Source organism: Ptychodera flava, chromosome 2, assembly GCF_041260155.1.
Source record: "Ptychodera flava strain L36383 chromosome 2, AS_Pfla_20210202, whole genome shotgun sequence".
Classification (NCBI taxonomy): Eukaryota; Metazoa; Hemichordata; class Enteropneusta; family Ptychoderidae; genus Ptychodera; species Ptychodera flava.
Window position 1 is genome coordinate 37787388 of NC_091929.1, and position 20645 is coordinate 37808032.

A 20645-nucleotide genomic window follows, 5' to 3' on the forward strand; every position below is an offset into this window, starting at 1 on the left:
AATTTAATCAAATGGGTTGCCCACTTCCTTTTTAACAGAAAGCAACGAGTTGTGATAGATAACGCTATATCAAGTTGGAGAACTGTTATCGCCGGAGTACCTCAGGGTACTAAACTTGGACCAATTTTGTTTGTACTTATGGTCAATGATCTTCATACTATAATCAGGAACTCTCACTTTATCTTTATGGATGACACAACCATATCAGAACACTTCTGCCACAAGAATATTACAAATTCAACTCTACAGTCAGACCTTGATGAAATTTACAAATGGTCTCAGAGAAACAAGATGGAACTGAACATTAAAAAGTGTAAAGAAATGAGAATAGTCTTTTCAAATCTGAAATATTCATTCCTCCACTGAACATCAACAACGTTGCTTTAGAAGTTGTAACTTCATACAAAAGTCTTGGTCTTACATTACTTGACACGCTTAAATGGGATTCACACATTGATGATATTATATCTAAAGCCAGTAAAGATTACATTTAATGAGAGTATTATGTAGATATGGGGCAACAACGGAGGACCTAAAACGGATTTACATTTCACTTATTAGATCATGTCTGGAATTTTCTTGCATAGTTTGGGAAGGTTGGCTCACCGAGAAATTGAAAATGGCGATTGAGAGTGTCCAGAAAAGAGCACTTAGAATTATCTTGCCTTTCACTCACTATGACGATGCTTTAAAATGTTTGGGCATTGTGAGTTTAGAAGACAGGCGTAAACAAATTTGTAGAAAATTTGGGTCTGAAGTAACAAATGAACACCACAAGCTACATCACTTAGTGCCAAATATCCATTCACATGGTTACGAGACCCGACATAAGAATAGATTAACCTTTAAATGTAGGACAACACGAATGGAAAATAGCCCCATTGTACATTGTATTAGATTGAACAATCAGTCATCATGATTTTGTAATGCTCAGTCTTCTTATTCAACAACGCATTTATCTCTCTGCATTTTATCAGTCAGCGTTTTTAGATGTAATACTTTGTTTTATTTTATTTTACTCTGTCAGTGTTTTTACACGCAATAATTTATTTTATTTTATATTATTCAGTAAGTGTTTTCTAGATGTAATACTTCTTTTTATTTCCCTGTAACTCATACTTTTTGACCGTCGGTCACCTTTTGAGTGCTTACAATAAACCATTATTATTATGATTATAAGACAAAAAATCAAATGAATGATGTTCAGTATTAAGTTTCGAAAAGCCATATATATGCCGAGTGTGAGGTTAGATGGATTTCAAGAGTTTCCAACCCAATGAAATTTCTAACAGGAAAAATACCGAGAATGATAGATGTTTAGCTGTAAATGGCAAATCGTGAAATTTTGCGCACTTGTTAACCAGTGAAAAGCAAGTGTTTCTTTCGAGTTCCTGAATTTCATATTAGCTAGTGGTTTAAAATCTGAAATCTGTTTCTGCAAGGCTTGTAATACGTGTTAGCCGATCCATTTCCTTATACGCCGATGACTGTTTGCATTTACATAAGTCAATCTGTCACTATAGCTAGGACGTTCTCTTGAAAGTCAGTAAAGTAATGCGGCGTGGATCATATCACTTGCACGTGACTGTAATTGATTTTTGGCTCACAAAGAAACTGCATCAGATTTATTTAAGTGGTAGGATAGTTTTTTGTGTTCTTATTGTTTTGTTGAGGGTCGAGGGTGTCGATGACAGCGGCAGTTGTACGTGTAACGTCTGTGTGGAGGGTCCGTGTGTGGAGGATCCGTGTTTGATAAGGCATTGATAGAAGGTGCCAATCAAGTCTTCGCCATAAGACTTGGACTGTCACTCATGCAGACGACATAACTAATTGTCAGCTTCACAAATAGTTTGGTCTTTTGTTCAACTTGGTGTATAGTTTACTTACCCATAGGATGACAATTAAGCCGTTAATTCGCCAACCAGGAAAATTTCCGCGTTGCCGAATTAACGAAGGTACGGGGTTTGTGCCCGCAAATGTTTAATACATTTTATTTCAAAGAAAATCGCAGACTTCACAGTTTTTTTCTAACGTTACAATAAATGATATAAATAAAGATATTTTTGTTGAAAAAATGTTTCTGAGAGAGAGAGAGAGAGAGAGAGAGAGAGAGAGAGAGTGAGAGAGAGAGAGAGAGAGAGAGAGAGAGAGAGAGAGAGAGAGAGAGGGGGGGGGGTTTCTTCGTGATTTATCACAAAACATAAGTGAATCAATTGACTTCAAAGGTTTCAAAATTTATATAGACCGATCAAGTTATGGTGACCGTATTGGCATATTCTACTGTAAACAAGGTAGGTCGGCCAGTCCGCGAGCAATTTGTTTTGCATTTTTGTTACCCCTATTGGACTGCTTTTAAGTGGCAGTTAAGAATATCGAGAATGAGTCTTAAAATCTTACAAGAAAACACTTTATTATCTTCTGTGGAGAAACTTAAGCGAACTACAAAGCAATATAGGATGATTACAGATACGATCATAGAAATGCAAAATATGTGGTGAAAATTATTGGAATGATTGACTTGTGTGAAAAAAACGAACTTCTCTGAAATCGTCTATTACTTAAAAGGGATTTTGGGGAAATCCAATAATGTGAACACGCGTAGATGAAAACCAAATGAATGCGATAACTTTTTAGATCACTTGTTAAGGGCCATTGATAATTAAAACAAACGCATGGTTGGCGCAATGTATTACCTTTGGGCTTACCCCTCTCCTCTTCCCTTTAAACCAAAGTTCTGAAGTGCGAAAATCAAACCGAGCCTCATTCTGTATCAACATACAATCGGTAAATACGTCGCATTACGAAATTGCATGAAATTGTAACAATTCGGTAATGAACCAAATCTTTTTGAATCTGACCAATAGAATGAAATGAGTTGAAGCATGTCTCCACAATAATTATTACGTTATTTTACACATCTATTGAATCACATGCAAGTCAAAAGAATCCTTATGTAGCACCAGTGCTGCACTGGCCTTGTACGCGGCAAACAATACAGCGCGATATTTAGCGATACATGAAAACGTGTTGCGAGATGTTTGAACATAAAAACATGTTGTGCGATTTTCGCGCACAGTAATAAAAAAAGCCAAACCCCTTCCACTAAACGCAAAAATTGCGTTATTATGCGCCTGTTATAATTATCAACGGCCCTCAAGGCCCCTAAAGAAGATGAGTTGAAGTTACGGAGATGTCTGTGTGTCTCTTTGTCTCTCTGTGTTGTCTCTGTCTATCTGTTTGCGCCATATCTCAAAAATAGCGTCAATGAAACTGTGCTCACAGTTGGGAAAATGTAGCCAGCCACATAGCTTTTACGGACCTTATAGCTTGTGATATTCATAGTGAAGTGCATTTGAACGAGTTTTGATGCGCTGTCCATTGAAACATTAAATGGTTGACAGTTGTTGCAACCGTTGATCACTTACACAATACCAAGCAACCTAGTACAATAGTGATATAATTTGCCATGCTCAAGTAATGGCGCCTTCTTTAAATTTGTATTGGTTAAACATATAATAATCAAAACATATTAACAACGAGCATGCTTCAGAGCCTCTACTGGCAACGATGCTGCAAAACCTACATGATAATGGTACACACCAAACAGCTACCGAGTGAAACGAGCTGTTAACATTGCAGTACCATCGTCAAATGGGGAAACTTCCAGGCACAGACCTATATATACCAAGAAGCCTGCAGCATCAAATATCTACAACTGTTTTAAAGCCCTTCTAACCAAATTTAAAAGCATCAATCCAGGCATTCGTACAAAAGCTATTACCTGACTTAGACAATCAATAAATATACAGCATGACAATGGAAAGAAACAAAACCATTTAAAGCCAAATTTCCAAGCATTTTTATGCAAAAAATTCATATTTACATCCACAGATTTAAGAGTTGGTGATTAGTAACTTGACTTGACTTGCTTGATTAAGCAGCAAAGTTTACTGTCTAAGCATATGGCACTTTTTGTGACTATACCTATGTTATCCTGCGTCTTTTAAATGAAAGGCTTGTTGTTTACAAGATCTGTATACAACACTTCTTTATGTTCATTCAGGCGACTTCAATGCAATACTTTTTGTACAGTATGGTATGTTGGCTGTCTTGCAAAGACAATCTGACCAATGTTAATTGAGATTTTCACCAAGTTTACACTTTTGTTGCTTATTAGTATTGTTTTGGTAATGTTAGCTTCTTTTGAACAAATACTAATTTACAGTTGAGCATGTATCTACCACAAATACACAGGTAAAATTTGCAGCAATTCTCATATTTTTGCAATTGGACCAGGGGCTTCAAGAATATCATATTAGGCTATTTTAATAAAACAGACAAAACTTTGCCAAAATTACTAGATCTGCACCCCACAGCTTCTTTTTACACAACTTAGAGATATTTCTATGCTAAATTTTGGTAAAAGAGTGTGTCAGCTGCACTGTGGTTAATATTAGCATTTACAAACTTCTGTCTTCCTTTTCGCTCATGTTTACTTACCCAAATTTGATCAATATTTTGAAATATAGTAACCAGATGATCCTCATGAACTTCAAAATTCCAAATTTGATAGCTGCTATCTAAGATGTAATTCCTGAACATAAAAAGTTTGACCAAAAAGCGAAAAATCTCAAACATAAATATAAACCAATTGTAAGCTTTTCATCAAAAATATCGCAAACATTGTCCCTCCCAAAATATGTACCAAATAACAAAGTTATAACTCTCTTATCAACAGAATTATTGCAGATTATGAACAATTATATATTTTTCCCCTATTCTTTTATCGACATCTACAGGATTCTATTCTCTTATGCATAACCATCTCAGCATTCCACATTTCGAAGCTTGCAAAATTTAATGTGGACATTATTCAGTAATGATCTCCACAAACTTGGTTTTTGCCTCCTGGTATGGATTGGCCCATGGACAGTGATCTAGCTAAAGTCACCATAAAGAACAAGCATAGAACGTTTCAAATAAAGCTGGCCTATGGTTACAGAGTTTTAGCAATTTGCAGAAGATTCCTTTTTTTGCCTCATTTGCACATTATTTGACATTGACATAATCATTTGAACCAATGCACATCTGCACTAAGATGTTTGGTGCTGCGGTTTGGGAGCTTCTTATGTTGACGGACATACATACATACATACATACATACATACAAACATACATACATACATACATACATACATACACACATACATACATACATACATACATACATACACACACACACACACACACACACACACACACACACACACACACACACACACACACACACACACACATACATACATACATACATACATACATACATACATACATACATACATACATACATACATACATACATACATACATACATACATACATACATACATACATACATACATACATACATACATACATACATACGCACGCACGCTAGCTCGCATGCATACATACAGACAGACAGAGAGACAGACAGACAGACAGACAAACAGACATCTCCGACCTACCATATAAGCTATCCTTGGTATACATATGTCATATGTGAGCTACAAACCGCTTGTTCGATCAAAAACAAATGTGGTACATAGATTCAGTTTGCAAATTGCAAGAAATCAATAGGTTTTGCGAGCGTGGTTTTCTTATATAAAATCATTTGCATAATTGTAGTAAAACGGATATACATGACAAGTGTTAACGGATGCATAGTGTGTGATTATAATAGCTACAAATGTCGATCACACTAAGATATATATCAGTAATCAGAGGTACTAGGGGATAACATGTAATGTAATTCCTAATTTGCATATTTGATGAATTTTCCTAAATACGGATTTATATCTGAATCACATTTGCTATATAAAGTCCTGATACAATGACAGCAGCTAACAAAATTTAGTATTCAGCAAATTACATATTTGTATACTTAATGACAGTTGAAATTATCTGTTGTGAATGTTGTTCATAATGTTGATCATATCCATTCTAATAAAGTTACAAACTTGTGGCAAAAGTTATAATTTACAGACCACTCCTATATTTACTGAAACACGTGAGTATTCTCAGTGGATATCTTGTTTATGTGGTTGATGTGTATTCTTGCTCTAACCCTGAAATAGAAAGGAATACTGAGATTGAATAACTTTGCTCGAGGAATTTGTTCCGAAAACGTCCTTAATTCCCTTTGTTGTTATTGAGTGATTGGTGCAGGTCAACTTTGAGCAGTTCGAATTCACGTAAAAAATTCATTTTCGCATCAGCATGTGTCTTAACCCACTATATTATTAATTTGTTTAATCTTATAATAATAGCCGTTCTCTTATAACCACATTTGATTATATTATATTACTTGTGTTTAATGGTACATTATAAACGTATGCACCTTTTTATTTTGCCATTTCTTTTTCGTGTTCCTCAACAATGCGGATGAGTTTGGGCCTTCGAAGTTCCTTGAAGACGTCCTTTAGCAGCTCGAAATCCTCTTCGAAGTAACCCTTTTCTTCCAACATTGCCAGAAGCTCAGTGAAGTTCCGCAATTTTTCTAATTCCCTCTTAGTAAGTTGATTTCCCAATAACATCTTCGTCATGCGTTGCTCGTCTGCTGAAATCTCACTTCCCAGTCGATGAAAGAGCACTTTGCGCGCATCTAGTGTGGCAGCTGTTCTTCTGTGACAAAAGCCAGAATTGTAAAATTCTAAGACAGATGAAGACTTGATGATGTACATTTTTTGAGTTGCCGGTGCTCTTATTATTTTTGCTCATGTAATAATGCTGGGAAACAATTTTAAAATGTATCACAAATTGTAAATGAGTCACAATATTTAAATGCATTACTATTGATTAAAGACTATACTGTTTAAACTTTATGGAAAGCATTGGATACTATGATTACTGTTAAAAACATGATTGTAATTGAAATTTTCGCTATCTTAAAAAGCTTTTCTCTTGTTCTGTAGGGGACAAGCTACAGGTATTGAATTGCTTTTTGGGTAAAAGTCTACTTCATATCATAACAAGAGATTGAAATAGTGAAATCTAAACATTTTAACACAGATGCAATTGCTGTTAAAGCAAAACGTTATGTTTGTTTGTGAAACTTGCTAAACACGTTTATCTTTTAATCTTTTTTGACATTTCTGGCATTAAAACCTAGAGCTTTACTTGTCTCTCTGCAATCTTATGTGTTTGACTGGTGAAACTCATGCTTTTCACCTGTAGAAATATAGGACATATTTCTAAAGGCATGACTCACTTAAGAGGAAAACATCGGGAAAAATCGTACTTAAAGTGGCACTCCCAGTTGGTAACATTTTTAAAACACACTTTTTTAAATGCCAACGGTCGATATTTGACGTGGCGACCTCGCGCGGATCGCGAAATATCGATAAAAACATCTCCTCAAAAAAGTAAAAGTTTTTATTCCGGTGGCCTACCTCAATTCAGCTTCCGAACATCGAACGTTCGGCACTAGGGCCGTTGTCAACTAGCTAGGGGGTACGAGTCTACGCTGACGCTGCTGTACGCCATAGTACCATTCGCATCGGTCATGCCCCGTGGGAGAAAGCCGAGTCCTACTGACTCGGCAAAAACGAAAAAGAAAATTTGTTGATTCCACGTGAATGCGCATAGGTGACTAGTATAGCCGCTGGGAAATCTATCGGGAGCGCCTCGGCATTCTTACCCATTGATAATCGATGCATCGATGGTCTGTAACTCAATTCGGGTCGCACACAGATTAACCCTTTCTACAGGAAAACTGTCTAAATATTTAGAGTATATTTGACTTGAAAAAACCAAGCATTTCATCATGGAAAAACTCTAGATAGTCGCGGTCGGCATACCTAAGTATAAGACATCTTTGCCTTGCCAAGAGCGCACTGTACGGATAGCCGACTCGAGTCAACAATGCAATACAATACAGTGGCAATAGACATTGCAACATTTTGAAAGTGAATATGGCAAAAACTACCTTGGCGGGGTAGGAGATGATCAGTGATATAAATCTGAACCGTACATTTTCTTGCCTATTCAAATTATAAACATTTTTACGAAACAGAATTTAGTTTCGGTGGACAGGCTGTCTCAGCCATGGCTGACGTCATCAGAGGCGACTAATATTTTACACGTAAAAAAACTGATATCTGTGTGGTATTTGTTAAAAATATAATACAACTGATTGAGAATAATGAAAACGACAAAAACTAAGGAGAAGTTTAAAAAAAAAACTTACCTGAGGTAAAGGCATAATGCCGTATATAAAGTCTTCAAGGTAGGAGGTAAATTCATTGCGTCGTTCGTACTTATTATGGATTCCCCAGAATATCGTCAATCAGAACAACAACAAACCTCCGGGGGGTTTCGTGTCATAATCAGAAACGATCTTAAAACTTCGGGATGTGAAATATAGGCTCGGATAATGACATATTTTATCGATATCTCGCGATCCGCGCTCAGTCGCCACGTAAATATCGACCGTTGGCATTAAAAATGTGTTTTTAAAAATGTTACCAAGTGGGAGTGCCTCTTTAAAATACATACAGACAATTACTTGAAATTCATTTAATCATTTTTATAAGTCAAGCAGACTGCTTTTTATTGTGACTTAACGGGAGTAACTGACTGTTAGACACTTAATATCGTAAAATTATCTTAATATTTTTGATGATATATATTTACCCCGACTTTACACCACCGACCAAGGTTTCTGAAAATAAAAATGAAATATAATACATATTGAAGATAGGTCTTTCGCGGAAGAGAACAAAAATCAATGATGTGAGTTGGTGTATCATTTCCTACGACAGCTGTCATCTGCATCACAAACTTAAGGAAGTATGCACAATGAAAGCGATAGATTTAAAGTTTTGCACAAATTTTCCTCTGGGGATATACGCCATCCACTTCCATAATCAGGAATAAAAATCGGGCGTCAAGAGTAACAAATTACCACAAATGTAACGACAAAATGGCCCCCATTCATGTGTTTACTTTATGGAGAAAAATAATATTTTCAATTTAAAAAAGACAAAGAGGGTGAAATTTTTTTTGCTCAAAGAGCTTCAAAATGAACACCCACAAGTGGTAGATAAGCAAACGAATTGGACTAGTTTGAGTAAATATCTGTCCCCGAGGCACATTCTGCCTCAGGCGCTTTCTACTTACCATTTGTCATGTCATTAGAACGATGTGCAGTTTTATGTCATATTCATCGCATATTTAAATACTGCGCAAAATATGCTATCAATACTGTATATTTAAGGAAAAAAGGCAACATTTCTTACCTTTAGCATTCAGAAAGTCATGGAATTTTTCAATAACATCATGAGCTCTGATTTTCTTCAGAATGTCAAGAATTAATTTCTTCTGTTCATTCTTTTTAAAATGACTCCGTATTAGTCGAGCCATGTCGTCTGCATATATAACGTCATCAACCACTCCGGCAGGAACATCATTGTCTGCCAAGAAACCCTTAGCACGGTTGAATTGAGCTCCAGTTAATTCAAGAAATATCTCTGCGATAGTTGCCCGATCGTTCATGATCTTTGATGATCTTTGATGTGTTCACCTGTAAGGAATATTGTTATACCTGCAACAGGAAATAAGGTTTATTCTTGTTATGGCATGTAATAAATTGAGAATTTTGTACTTAAAAGTATATCTGACAAAATACTTCGCAGAAGCAGATATTCAGAAGAGTGGCCCATTACAACAGACGTGCGGCAAGAACAAAATTTATCAGGCCAATAAATCTGAAAATATCAAACAAGCGACCTAGCGGCCGATATAGCTCCGCTGTGTTTATGTAGAGAATAACTATTTTTGACACATGTTGATGAAGAAGGTGGAAATCTTTGATAGCTCAATGCAGTGGCCAGAAACAAGTGGCTAAAATAGCTGCAAAAATACACAATTGAAGATTTCATCATACTTTGAATATATCACATCTGATCTTCCCTAAGAACATTTCAACCAAAGCTATCTGATGAGTAGTTTTTTGAGAATAAAATTCTCTGACCAAAACTGGCAACAACTGCCCCTAAAATAAAAATGCCAGATTTCATCATAATTTCAAAGATCAAATTTAGCTCATGTGTAGGAACCTGCATATCGAATTTCAAAGCAATCAGACCAGTACTTTTCTAGAAACACATTTTTGACCAAAAACGGAAAAATTGCCCCATTGCAAAAATACGAAATTGCAGATTTCCTCATTATTTCAATAAATATAATTTAGTTCATCTATAGAAACCTGTATACCAAATTTCAAAGCTGTTAGCCCAGTACTTTTAGAGAAACACTTTTTTTGACCAAAAATGGAAAAAATTGCCCCAAATATTCAAAATTGCACATTTCATCATAATTTCAATAAATATCATTTAGTTCATCTATAGAAACCTGTATACCAAATTTCAAACCTATCGGATGAGTAGTTTTGAAAATACACATTTTTTTACCAAAAATGGCAAAAATTGCCCCTAAAATACAAAATAACAGATTTCATCAGAACTGCATATAAAATTCAAAGCAATTCGACTTGCGGTTTCAGAGGAGAAGGCAATTGTTGACGGACGACGGACGACGACGACAGAAGACGACGGAAAATCAATCTATTTGATAAGCTCTGCGTCGCTGACAGTGGAACTAAAAAGGGAGCGTTACTGGCATCGTTACAGTCATTGGCAAAAACAGACCGTGTAAAATAGTCTGAGTAGCTTGTTCAACTGCTCGTAGGAAGCTTTGATTACATTTTTAGAGAGAATGGTGAAAATAACAAACCCCACTGATTTTGCAATCAATTACCTAAGTGAGTCTTGAGTTGACTTTTTCGGCAGTCCTTTGGCTTCGCCTGTATAATTTGTTTGCAAGGTTTGATGCGCTTTTTGTCTTTTTTTGCCCTTCATTTTTATCGCAATGTAGATCACTCAAAAGACATGTCCAATCTGCTACAATTAAATGGGAAACCTCACTCATTTTGCATAATATAAAAAAATGACAACATGGTGAAATGCGTTCCATGCCTAAAATAATTTAAAAAGTTTTGGCATACTATATTCACAACGATTCTTAGAATCTCAAGAGAAATTAACCATAATCTAGCCACCGCTTGTAAGTTATATCATTAATACCGTAGCTTTTATCGGACATTTATCAAAGTCAACATGACATAACAATGTATTTAGAAACATGTCCGATCCTCTCGCTGCCTGGATTGACCCTCTTGTGACATCCAGGTCGGTGTTTACTAGGGCTAGACTAAGTTATCAACCAAAATGATAAATTGGCAAAAGGTTGTCGGCTAGTTCAAAAATTAATCTAAGACACAACTTTCAGCATGCAGCGAACGTGTGTTCCGACAAAAGGAAAATAATTAATTACTATGAGAGCACATTTCACCGAGTGCAAAACTGCACAAGACAAAATCCCATGAATTCACTGATTTCTCACATTTAGTTAATTTGAATTTTTAAATTAAATGTAAGTGAAGGTGCACCAAAGGCACATTTTTATTATGTGCATGCCACTGTCAATCATTATTGTGTTAAACAACGCGACTTCAACAAACAAAACAGTCTCCCAAGTTAAATTTCAGGTTTACAGGCACCAAAATCAGCATTTAAGGCACCTCTGTCGGAAAACCTTAAATGTAACGTTTCGCAAAAGTTCACACTAGAAAGGCTTGTTCAGTAAATTCATATTTCATGACCCCCCCCCCCCCCACATTGCTTGAGTAAAGCTGCAGACACAAACACCTCTGGAGGAGGGGAAAATAGAATAAACAAAATATTCTCAGATTTTTTCAAATGACCCTCCTTACAAACTCACAGAGTGTTAATGTTCAAATTTCCGCTTCTGACTTGCTAAATTTTGAAATTACCCCTTAAAGGAATTGGACAGAAATTACAGGTGGAGCGCAATATTTTTGCGCAAGCGTCTGAGTACAAAATGTAGATATTTGGATTTAATTGATAATCAGCTGTTGATAATGTCGATTCTCTATGCATGGTAGTCTATGAGAAAACTACGTAATACTTTTTCAATACAAAACTATATGTATTAATTTATAAATATTTGATAATTTACATAATTGTACTTAATTGGAATAGGGTTGTTACAACTGGTACACTGTAAAAATGGCGGACGCTAGACGCGTCTTTACGCGTTCAAAATGTATATGTCGGTGTTCAAATTTGAACGGCTAGTGTTCACATTGTTAACACTAGTGTTCATATTATTAACAATGATGTTCTAAGCCTGAACACGATGTGTTAACAACCATCTCCTTCAAGTGTTCAAAAACTCAGCACGACAGAAATTTTACAATGCTCTGAAACAGTTAACAATCTTTTGTGTTTTTTACTTTACAATGGCTATATTAACTTTACTACTGCCTCGCTGTCCGGCATACGTACACGGATTTTGGTATGACAAATTTCACACTAAGTGAAAAATATTTCCGGTCTACAATTGCTGAAAGCATGTTTTTTCTTAAAAAGGAAGTATAAAAAATAATTTTACATGTTTATTACGGGTTGAAATTTTGAAAATTTGAAAAGACAATCAGAAAACCATCATGGACGTTTTAATTTTAACATCGGCGTGCAAGAGGCGTTCTACTTCTAAACACTTGGTGTTCAAGTTTGGTGCCTTTTCTTATCCCATGATGCATCAAAACGGAAGTTGCGACATTTTTCTTGTAAGCGCACGCTGAAGTCGTGATCGTGCGGAAACAAGACCAGAAAGGGTAAGTTTTCTCTCCAAAATAGTAAAAGGTTTTAGATTTTGAAGAGTCTGTATTATTATCCTTTGAAATTTATTGTATTGTACTATGAAAGAGCTTAACTACGTGAAGAAACCTTTTTTCTTTCAGTGGCTGGTATACCAACAACTAGCTGTGAATACGCAGTGGTACTTTTGGCCATGGCCTATCGATCGATCTCACTCGGGTCAAGGGTCATCGCAACACACTCTAGCGATAACTCTTGACCCGTGCGCGATCGATACGCCTTGCATAGTACCGCTGCGTAATCACAGCTAACACATGCCTTTTAGTAGACACAATCGCATGTAAAGCATAAATTAAATATGATCGTAGAGTATACAATGTATTGTTTCAGCATATGAGAATTTGATTTTTTTATTTTAATCAGTTGATGACAAGAATAAGCAAATATTTTGAAACAGTATTGAAAAGAGGCTCCCCTCAGCCCCTTGTCTTTCATAAAAAGCCTTATCTCGCCATATTACCTATTGTTGCATTATTTTCAGGATGTAAAAAAATGGACTTAACTGAAAATCGAAAAGTTGTTACAGAAGAGGTAGGTGTCTGGAACCAAGCTTGAGAACCCCAATTCATCTCTAATGTAGATTTAAACTTTCAAGGGTCAGTAAGTGAATTTTGATAAGTTTCTGTATTTGTGTTCTTAATTAATCTAAGCTTTGGTAGCATGCTATGATCAACTATATGTACGAATCCTTTAATATTTGAATTACAGGTTCCAAGGGATTACCCTAATCAGATATGTTTAAATTATGATAAAATATGCAAATTTATGTTTTTGAGGCTGATTTTGCTATTTTTTTGGTAAAAATCTTCTTTTCTTTTACTGACGTCTTCATTGTTTGATAAACATGTCCCTAATAATGACCTTAGTCAAATTTTTGCTAATTGTGATGAAATATTCAAATTTTTATATTTCATGGCAATTTTTGTCATTTTTGGTCAAAATATTTTAGAAAAATCTTCTTCAAACTGCTAATTTAACAGCTTTGATGTTTAGGACATAGATCTCTACTGATAGCCTTTTTCAGATTGTTCAAATTATGGAGAAATTTGCAACTGTATTTTTAAGACATTAAAAACATTTCAGATATTTTTAATATATTAGGGATTATCAGAATGTGGTATATTCAAGTTATGATGAAATCTACGTTTTCTTTTATTTAAAGGGCGATTTTTACCATTTTTGGTAAAAACTATTGTATAAAAATTAATAGCAGGGTACACCAGAATTTGAAAGGTCTTTACGAATATGTTTTTAATTTCTAAAATGTAGATTTTTGAAATGTCACCGATTTATTTCAGGGTTAATTTAATGATATTACAGACAAACAAACCTTTTTGTTTATGAAGGACTTCGTTGGACAAGGAAATAGGCTTTATCCTGCCAAGGACCCACTTTTCCCACTTTCTGCATGTTGTGCCTTATTGTGACAATTTGACAACTTGACGTGTTGTGATTATTTTAGTGTGGACAACTATATACCATGTGCACGAGAGAAGCCTTCACTAACTTTTTTTCTTCAAAATTTACAATTGTCTACACAAGAGGAAATGTCTTTTAGAAGCCATCTTACAAAAATGAAGTATGCATTTCATACATATACGTGTTTTCAACACAATGAGTAAGCCAAATTGTGAGCTTTTTCAGATGAGTTTTGTACGTTTTAAACAAGTATGAACATAAAACGTAATCCACAATATTTAAGTAAAACCAGTTTTGTCATTACTTTGTTCATATTTTTAAAACGATCTACAGTGTTTATGGGGATTTTTTATTGCTTATTTTTTTTTATAGAAGGGTGTTTACACCTTTGGTAGTTTCCTCTGACAAACTTTACATACAAAGTAGCAATGTTTATTTGCCCATTTTACAGTAAATTATTGTATTTTACCGTATAAATGTTTTGTGCGTTTTAGAATAAAATAATTTTACTGAATATCAGTGGTCTGTAATATTATTTCAAGGCTTGAACACCCCCTGAACGCCCAAAATTAAAGGTGTCCAACAAGCGCGCGTCATTTGTTCTAGCCTTAAACACACTTATCGTTGAACGGCGTCCATGCGTTCAAAAAGTGTTACAGCCCTTTGAACGCGTAAATGCGTTCAATTTTTTGAAGATGTTTCATGTGCAACGAGTGTTCTGATATGGAATACCATGGTGTTCAATATAATGTCTGATGAACACGTAGCGTTCAAAATCTGCACACCTGTGTTCAAAAATTGAACGTTGGTTGAACACGTAGTGATAAATTTCTGAACGTCTAGACGCGTTCAAAAAGTGTTACAAAAAGGCGTTTAATTGGCATTCTATCCTTTAACACTTAACTTTACAGTGCAGTATACATGGGAGTCTATGAGGAAACTATGAATAATTTTTTTTTTCATATACAAAAATAGGAAAACCTGTGTGTTTATTAGACTAGAGTGGTTACAACTGGATATGTGTGCAAGAAATTGGATTTTAGAATTTCACCGAAACATTGATTCAGTATACATGGTAGTCTATGAGGAAACTATGAGTAATTTTTTTCAATACAGAACTATCTAAATCTGCGTATTTATGGACGTTTGATAATTCATCTTAAAGTACTTAGCTAGTCTAGGATGGTTAAAGGTTGATATATGTGCAAGACATTGGATTTTTTAATTTCACTGAAATGTCGATTCACTGCACATTGGAGTCTATGAGAAAACTATGAATAATTTTTTTTCAATGCTAAACTAAATTAATTTGTGCTTTTATAGGTACTTGATAATTGATACAAATGTACTTAATTCAAATACGGTATTTGAAAGTTCAGGTGTTAACAGCAATTATGATATTGGAATTTCACCTAAAAGTATAATTTCACTTTTCATGGTATTAATAGTCTACAGGTAACTGTTAAATAATTTCCCTGACAAAACGTGCTGTATCTCTAATATGTAAGGAATAGGAATTGTTCATTGCCCTCAATGAGCTCCATTTACAATAGGACAAGCCTCGAAGTTGCCAAGTCAAGATTTTAATGTCACAGATAATTATACTTTTGTTCAGATTTACAGTTAAATGACTTCAGAGAATGAAATCATGCAGCGAATCATTTTTATTTCTCAGAATATTTCTGATAACTGAAACTGCTTTTTTGACAGGACGGATGCTTATGAAAAATTAAGTGGCCCCCTCTGAGCTGTTTGAAAAATACATGACCGCCATTGCAGTTTTCAAATTTAAGGTGACCCCCCCCCCCCTGGATTTTGCCGACCGACGCCCGGCATTATTAACTGAACTCTCCCGTATTTTACAAATATCATGTCGAACGTCAATATTTCTCAAAATACCAACAATTTTCAGTTTTTAGTGACCATATACGTACGAAGTGGTAGCCATTATGTTTCCTGACTATTACAGCATGCGTATATCGTTTGCTAAACCAGATTTGAACTGAATGTGCTCACGTGGTTTACAACAGGTTCAGTAATAGAAGTTGGCTTCACACAACAATCAGATATCTGTTTAATCACCATATGTAGCAGGTTTTATCAACTTCACACAGTACTCTCAGAGTTTAATCAGTAATTACAAAACTTTATTTAATACGCAAACGAGCTTTTAATTAACTTGACACTGGTCAATGCTTCATAGGACAATTAGATATCCATCAGATCAACATTTGTTGCACGTTTCATTAATTTTAATGCTCTAATTTTAGAGTTATATCACTAATTACAAAGTTCATTTAATATGCAAATGAACCCTTAATTAACTTGACACTGTTCAACGTTTCATAGCACAATTAAACATTTATCAGATCAATATCTGTAGCACATTTCACCCAATTTGGTGCCGTAATTTTAGAGTTATATACTTAATTACAAAGTTCATTAAATATGCCAATGAACCCTTAATTAACTCCACACAACTAAATGCTTTACACCAAAATTAGATATCTGTTGGATCAGTATTTGCAGTAGATTTCATCACATTAGGTGCAGTTATTTCGGAATTATATGACTAATTACAAAACTTCATAAAATATGCAAATGAGCTATTTCTTAACTTGACACTGCCAAATACTTCTCAGTAGAATTAGATATTTATAAGATCAATATCTGTACCAGATATCATTGACTTGGGTGCCGTAAATTCAGAGTTATATAATCTAATTACAAAGTTCATTAAATATGCAAAGAACCCTTAATTAACTTCACACTACTAAATGCTTCACACCACTGTTAGATATCACTCAGATCTGTACCTGCAGCAGATTTCATCACATCTGGTGCAGTTATATCGGAGTAATATGACTAATTACAAAACGTCATAAAATATGCAAATGAGCTATTTATTTACTTGACACTGACCAATGATTTTAAGTATAATTCGATATATATCAGATCAATATTTGCTGCATGGTGCAGGAATTTCAGAGTTATTTCATTTATAACAAAAGTTCATTAAATATTTTTTTTATTTTTTATTATTTTATTTATTATAAAGCCTTCAAAGAAGAGAAATACAAAAACTAATACAATGACAATTTAAAAATCAGGTATTAAAGGAAAACACAGTTAATACCATACAATAAACTGGTCTTATGGCAACATTCCATACATAAGCGAGTACATTACAGTCAATATGGCCATTACTGAATCCAGCGCCTTGAAGTCCATAAAAAGCTTTCCTACATGCATTTATTCTATTTCTGATGTGATCATTAGGATTAGACGATGAAAGTGTAACACCTAAATAGTTCACAACTTTCGCATTCATCCAGTCTTACACCACTCAGTAACCAATATGGATGCGATGTAAGTGTACACTTACCGAAAATAACACAGCTTGTCTTTTTAGGATTGAAACACAAGCCATGATTTGTAATATATTTGTTTGCAATCTCGATCATATTTTGAAGACCAGTAACAGAAAGGCTAGCTAACAATAAGTCGTCAGCATAACAAAAAACATTAAAAGACAAATTATTAATCCTGATACCTCCAACACATGACGACAATTCATCCACTAAATCTTGATAAAACAAATTGAAAAGAAAAGGAGACGATAATCCTCCTTGACGGGTACCTATAGACACAATAACCAATAACACAATAACCACAAATATGCAAATGAGCAGATAATTGCCATGACACTCACTGTATCATGATAATGTTCTGATATTGTCATCTGTGAAAAATTTCATGAAAGTTTGTGCAGTATTTCTTGATATATGTCTACACTGTCATTACCGTCTCCATAGGGAAACCATTTAGTCCAGTCAATCTACGAGATTTTGGCACCTAACCCACCACAATTTGCGATCCATTTAAGAATAAAAGTTTATTTCAATAGGTGTCTGTGATACAGAATTTTAACTATTTTGTGATTTTTCTATATATGACAGCCGTTAAAGGTTGTTAGTTGTCAAAAAATCTCTTTCTGAACATAACATTGGATTCATCTGTGTACGGCATTATTTTTAATTTTTATAACGACGACAGGAACTAATTTGGGATAATTGAATTTTCATATTTTTCAAATTTCTCAAAAATGTTAGGTGCCGTATAGCTGAATGTTGCAATATTGCAAATTACTCATAAAAACAAGAGTGTAACGTAAAAAGAAAAGCAGATGAGATTACATTTGCAGATGAAATTCACCATCAAATTATCCCAAATTAGTTCCAATCGTGTTTATGTGTTTTATACTGTATAGTGTCAAAACATGTAATCTTTAATGTTAACTGTTTAAAAAAAGTCGCGTACAAAATCTTTAGTTTTTGATTTAGACTGAACCCCCTTCTTATTGACGAGTGCATCTTAGACTTTGGTACATCCCCCTAGATGATAGGCAAGAAGTCATCACATATAACAGCAACAATACAATAAACACAACAAAGATAATAAAAACGCTGAAACAAAAAAATAATGTGACCAAAAATAACAAATGCCACAATACAGACAAATTATGTCAGACTCTTAAATACTTTATTGACACACAAACTCACAAAAATTGAAAACTGCATGCTTAGCAAAGGCTTAAAATTAATTCAAACAACTCATTAGCCAAAAAGAACCCAACTGTTACACGATACAAACATGTACATCTGGAAAAATGACACTTGGAAAAATGACTCATGATGTACTTGTTTGTATTGTGTAATAGTAATTCTGTGTTTGAATTAATTGTAAGCCTTTGCTAAAGCGCGCAGATTTCAGTTTGTGTGAGTTTGTGTGTCTATAAAGTTTTTATGAATCTGACATTGTTTGCAATAGATCTAAGTTTTTATTTGTCTGTATTATGGCATTTTTTATTTTGGTCATATCATTTTTTTCTGTTTTTTAGATTTGTTGTGTTCATTGTATTTTGCTGATATGTATTATGACTTCTTGCCTATCATCTTGGGGATCTTATAAAGATGCACCCATCCATAGAAACAGTGTTCAGTCTGAATTAAAAACTGAAGATTTTGAACACATCTTTTTTCAACAGTAAATATTACAGATTACATGTTTTGACACGGTACAGTGTTAAACATCCATACAAATAACAAAAATGCCGTACACAGATGAATCCCATGTTATATTCAGAGAAATATATTATTCAGAAGACTAACGATCATTAACAGTCGTCATATATAGAAAATTCAAAATTTTAAAATTAAATGTACAGGGACTTATCACTTTCTTCTTGATAGATTCCTAGTGCTAAAACTACCAAACCCTTATTTATATCAGAAGCTATTAAGCAACGGGGCATTAATATGGTAGCCATATTTAATTTATGGCTTTTCAAAGGGCCTTTGTAAAAATAGAACCACTAAATGTGTTTCTTCTTACCCAAGACAAATATTAAAATTGTAAAATCACAGAAATAGCTGTTCCGACCGACAATATGCTTTGTAGGAATGTTGGCAACCATATTGGATTTATGCAAATTAACAAAGTGCCAATGCAAATCATTCCATCTCGACAATCATTTGTCCATGCCAAAGAAATATACCCTTAACTTAAAAATCACTGAAATATCTGGTTTAATACGTGGTAGGCCTATGTGACTGAAAAGTCTTTTGTAGGAATTTTGGCTGCCATAATGGATTTATGCAAATTAATGAAGTGCCTATATAAAAGGTTTTAACTCCAAAATAATTACCCAAGCCAAATAACTAGTGTCAGACTTTAAAATCACTGAAATAGCTTGTTTAACATGTGATATATGACCAATTATGTTATTTTGTCGGATGGTTGGCCGCCATATTTAATTTATGCAAGTTAAGCATATTTCCCAAAGGTGGATTCGAGTAAACTTTTAATATGTTGTTTTGGGTACCTCTCTAAAATGCATTCTGAAGAAAAAAATTATGTTGCAATTTGTGGTGGGTCTAACCCTATTTTGACTGGACTAATTGTACGGAATAAAACGATATTGCATAACTCTATTAATATGCAAGCAACACTAAGCAAAATCTAATCAGTTTTTGCAAGCAGCATATGGTACCTGTGTACCAAATCTGACTTGAATCCGTTCTGGCGTTTTTGAGTTATCGTGTAAAAAGACACAGCCAGATCGACACACACACACACACACACACACACACACACACACACGGACAGAAAAAACAGACATCGCTATGACATTAGCCAACGTGTTCACACACGTGAGCTAAAAAGCTTATATATGCATTAGAAGCACATATACCTTGAGTCAGTCAACTTCACTTGATAAACGTTTTTCTACAAGTAAACGTGTTTGATATTTAAAAAAAATAAGAGCGTTGCTGTCTACTGTTTGTTGTTTGGAAGTACATTCGACTATTATGCGCAGTCGTATAAGTGGTTGAATCGAACCGAAGCAGGTATCAGTGAATTAGTGATTAAGAATTTAAAGTT

At 34.5% G+C, this 20645-nt stretch overlaps 1 protein-coding gene across 1 annotated transcript; it reads right to left on the reverse strand.

Moving 5' to 3' along the window:
- Positions 1 to 6383: 6383 nt before the first annotated feature.
- LOC139148283 (uncharacterized) lies at positions 6384 to 9579 on the reverse strand. The gene is made up of 3 exons (XM_070719642.1): positions 9279 to 9579; positions 8674 to 8701; positions 6384 to 6663 (listed from the first exon to the last, which is right to left on the reverse strand). Exons 1-3 carry the CDS (start codon positions 9532 to 9534, stop codon positions 6384 to 6386), a joined length of 564 nt encoding a protein of 187 aa, XP_070575743.1. The 5' UTR covers positions 9535 to 9579.
- Positions 9580 to 20645: the final 11066 nt, after the last annotated feature.

Excerpts from the sequence above, each read along its gene's own strand:
- LOC139148283 (XM_070719642.1), bottom strand. The coding sequence starts at position 9,534 with ATGAACGATCGGGCAACTATCGCAGAGATATTTCTTGAATTAACTGGA. Across the intron at positions 8,702-9,278 it reads TGACTTTCTGAATGCTAAAG|AAACCTTGGTCGGTGGTGTA; the intron begins GTAAGAAATGTT and ends TTTTATTTTCAG. Across the intron at positions 6,664-8,673 it reads GTCGGTGGTGTAAAGTCGGG|AAGAACAGCTGCCACACTAG; the intron begins GTAAATATATAT and ends CTTTTGTCACAG.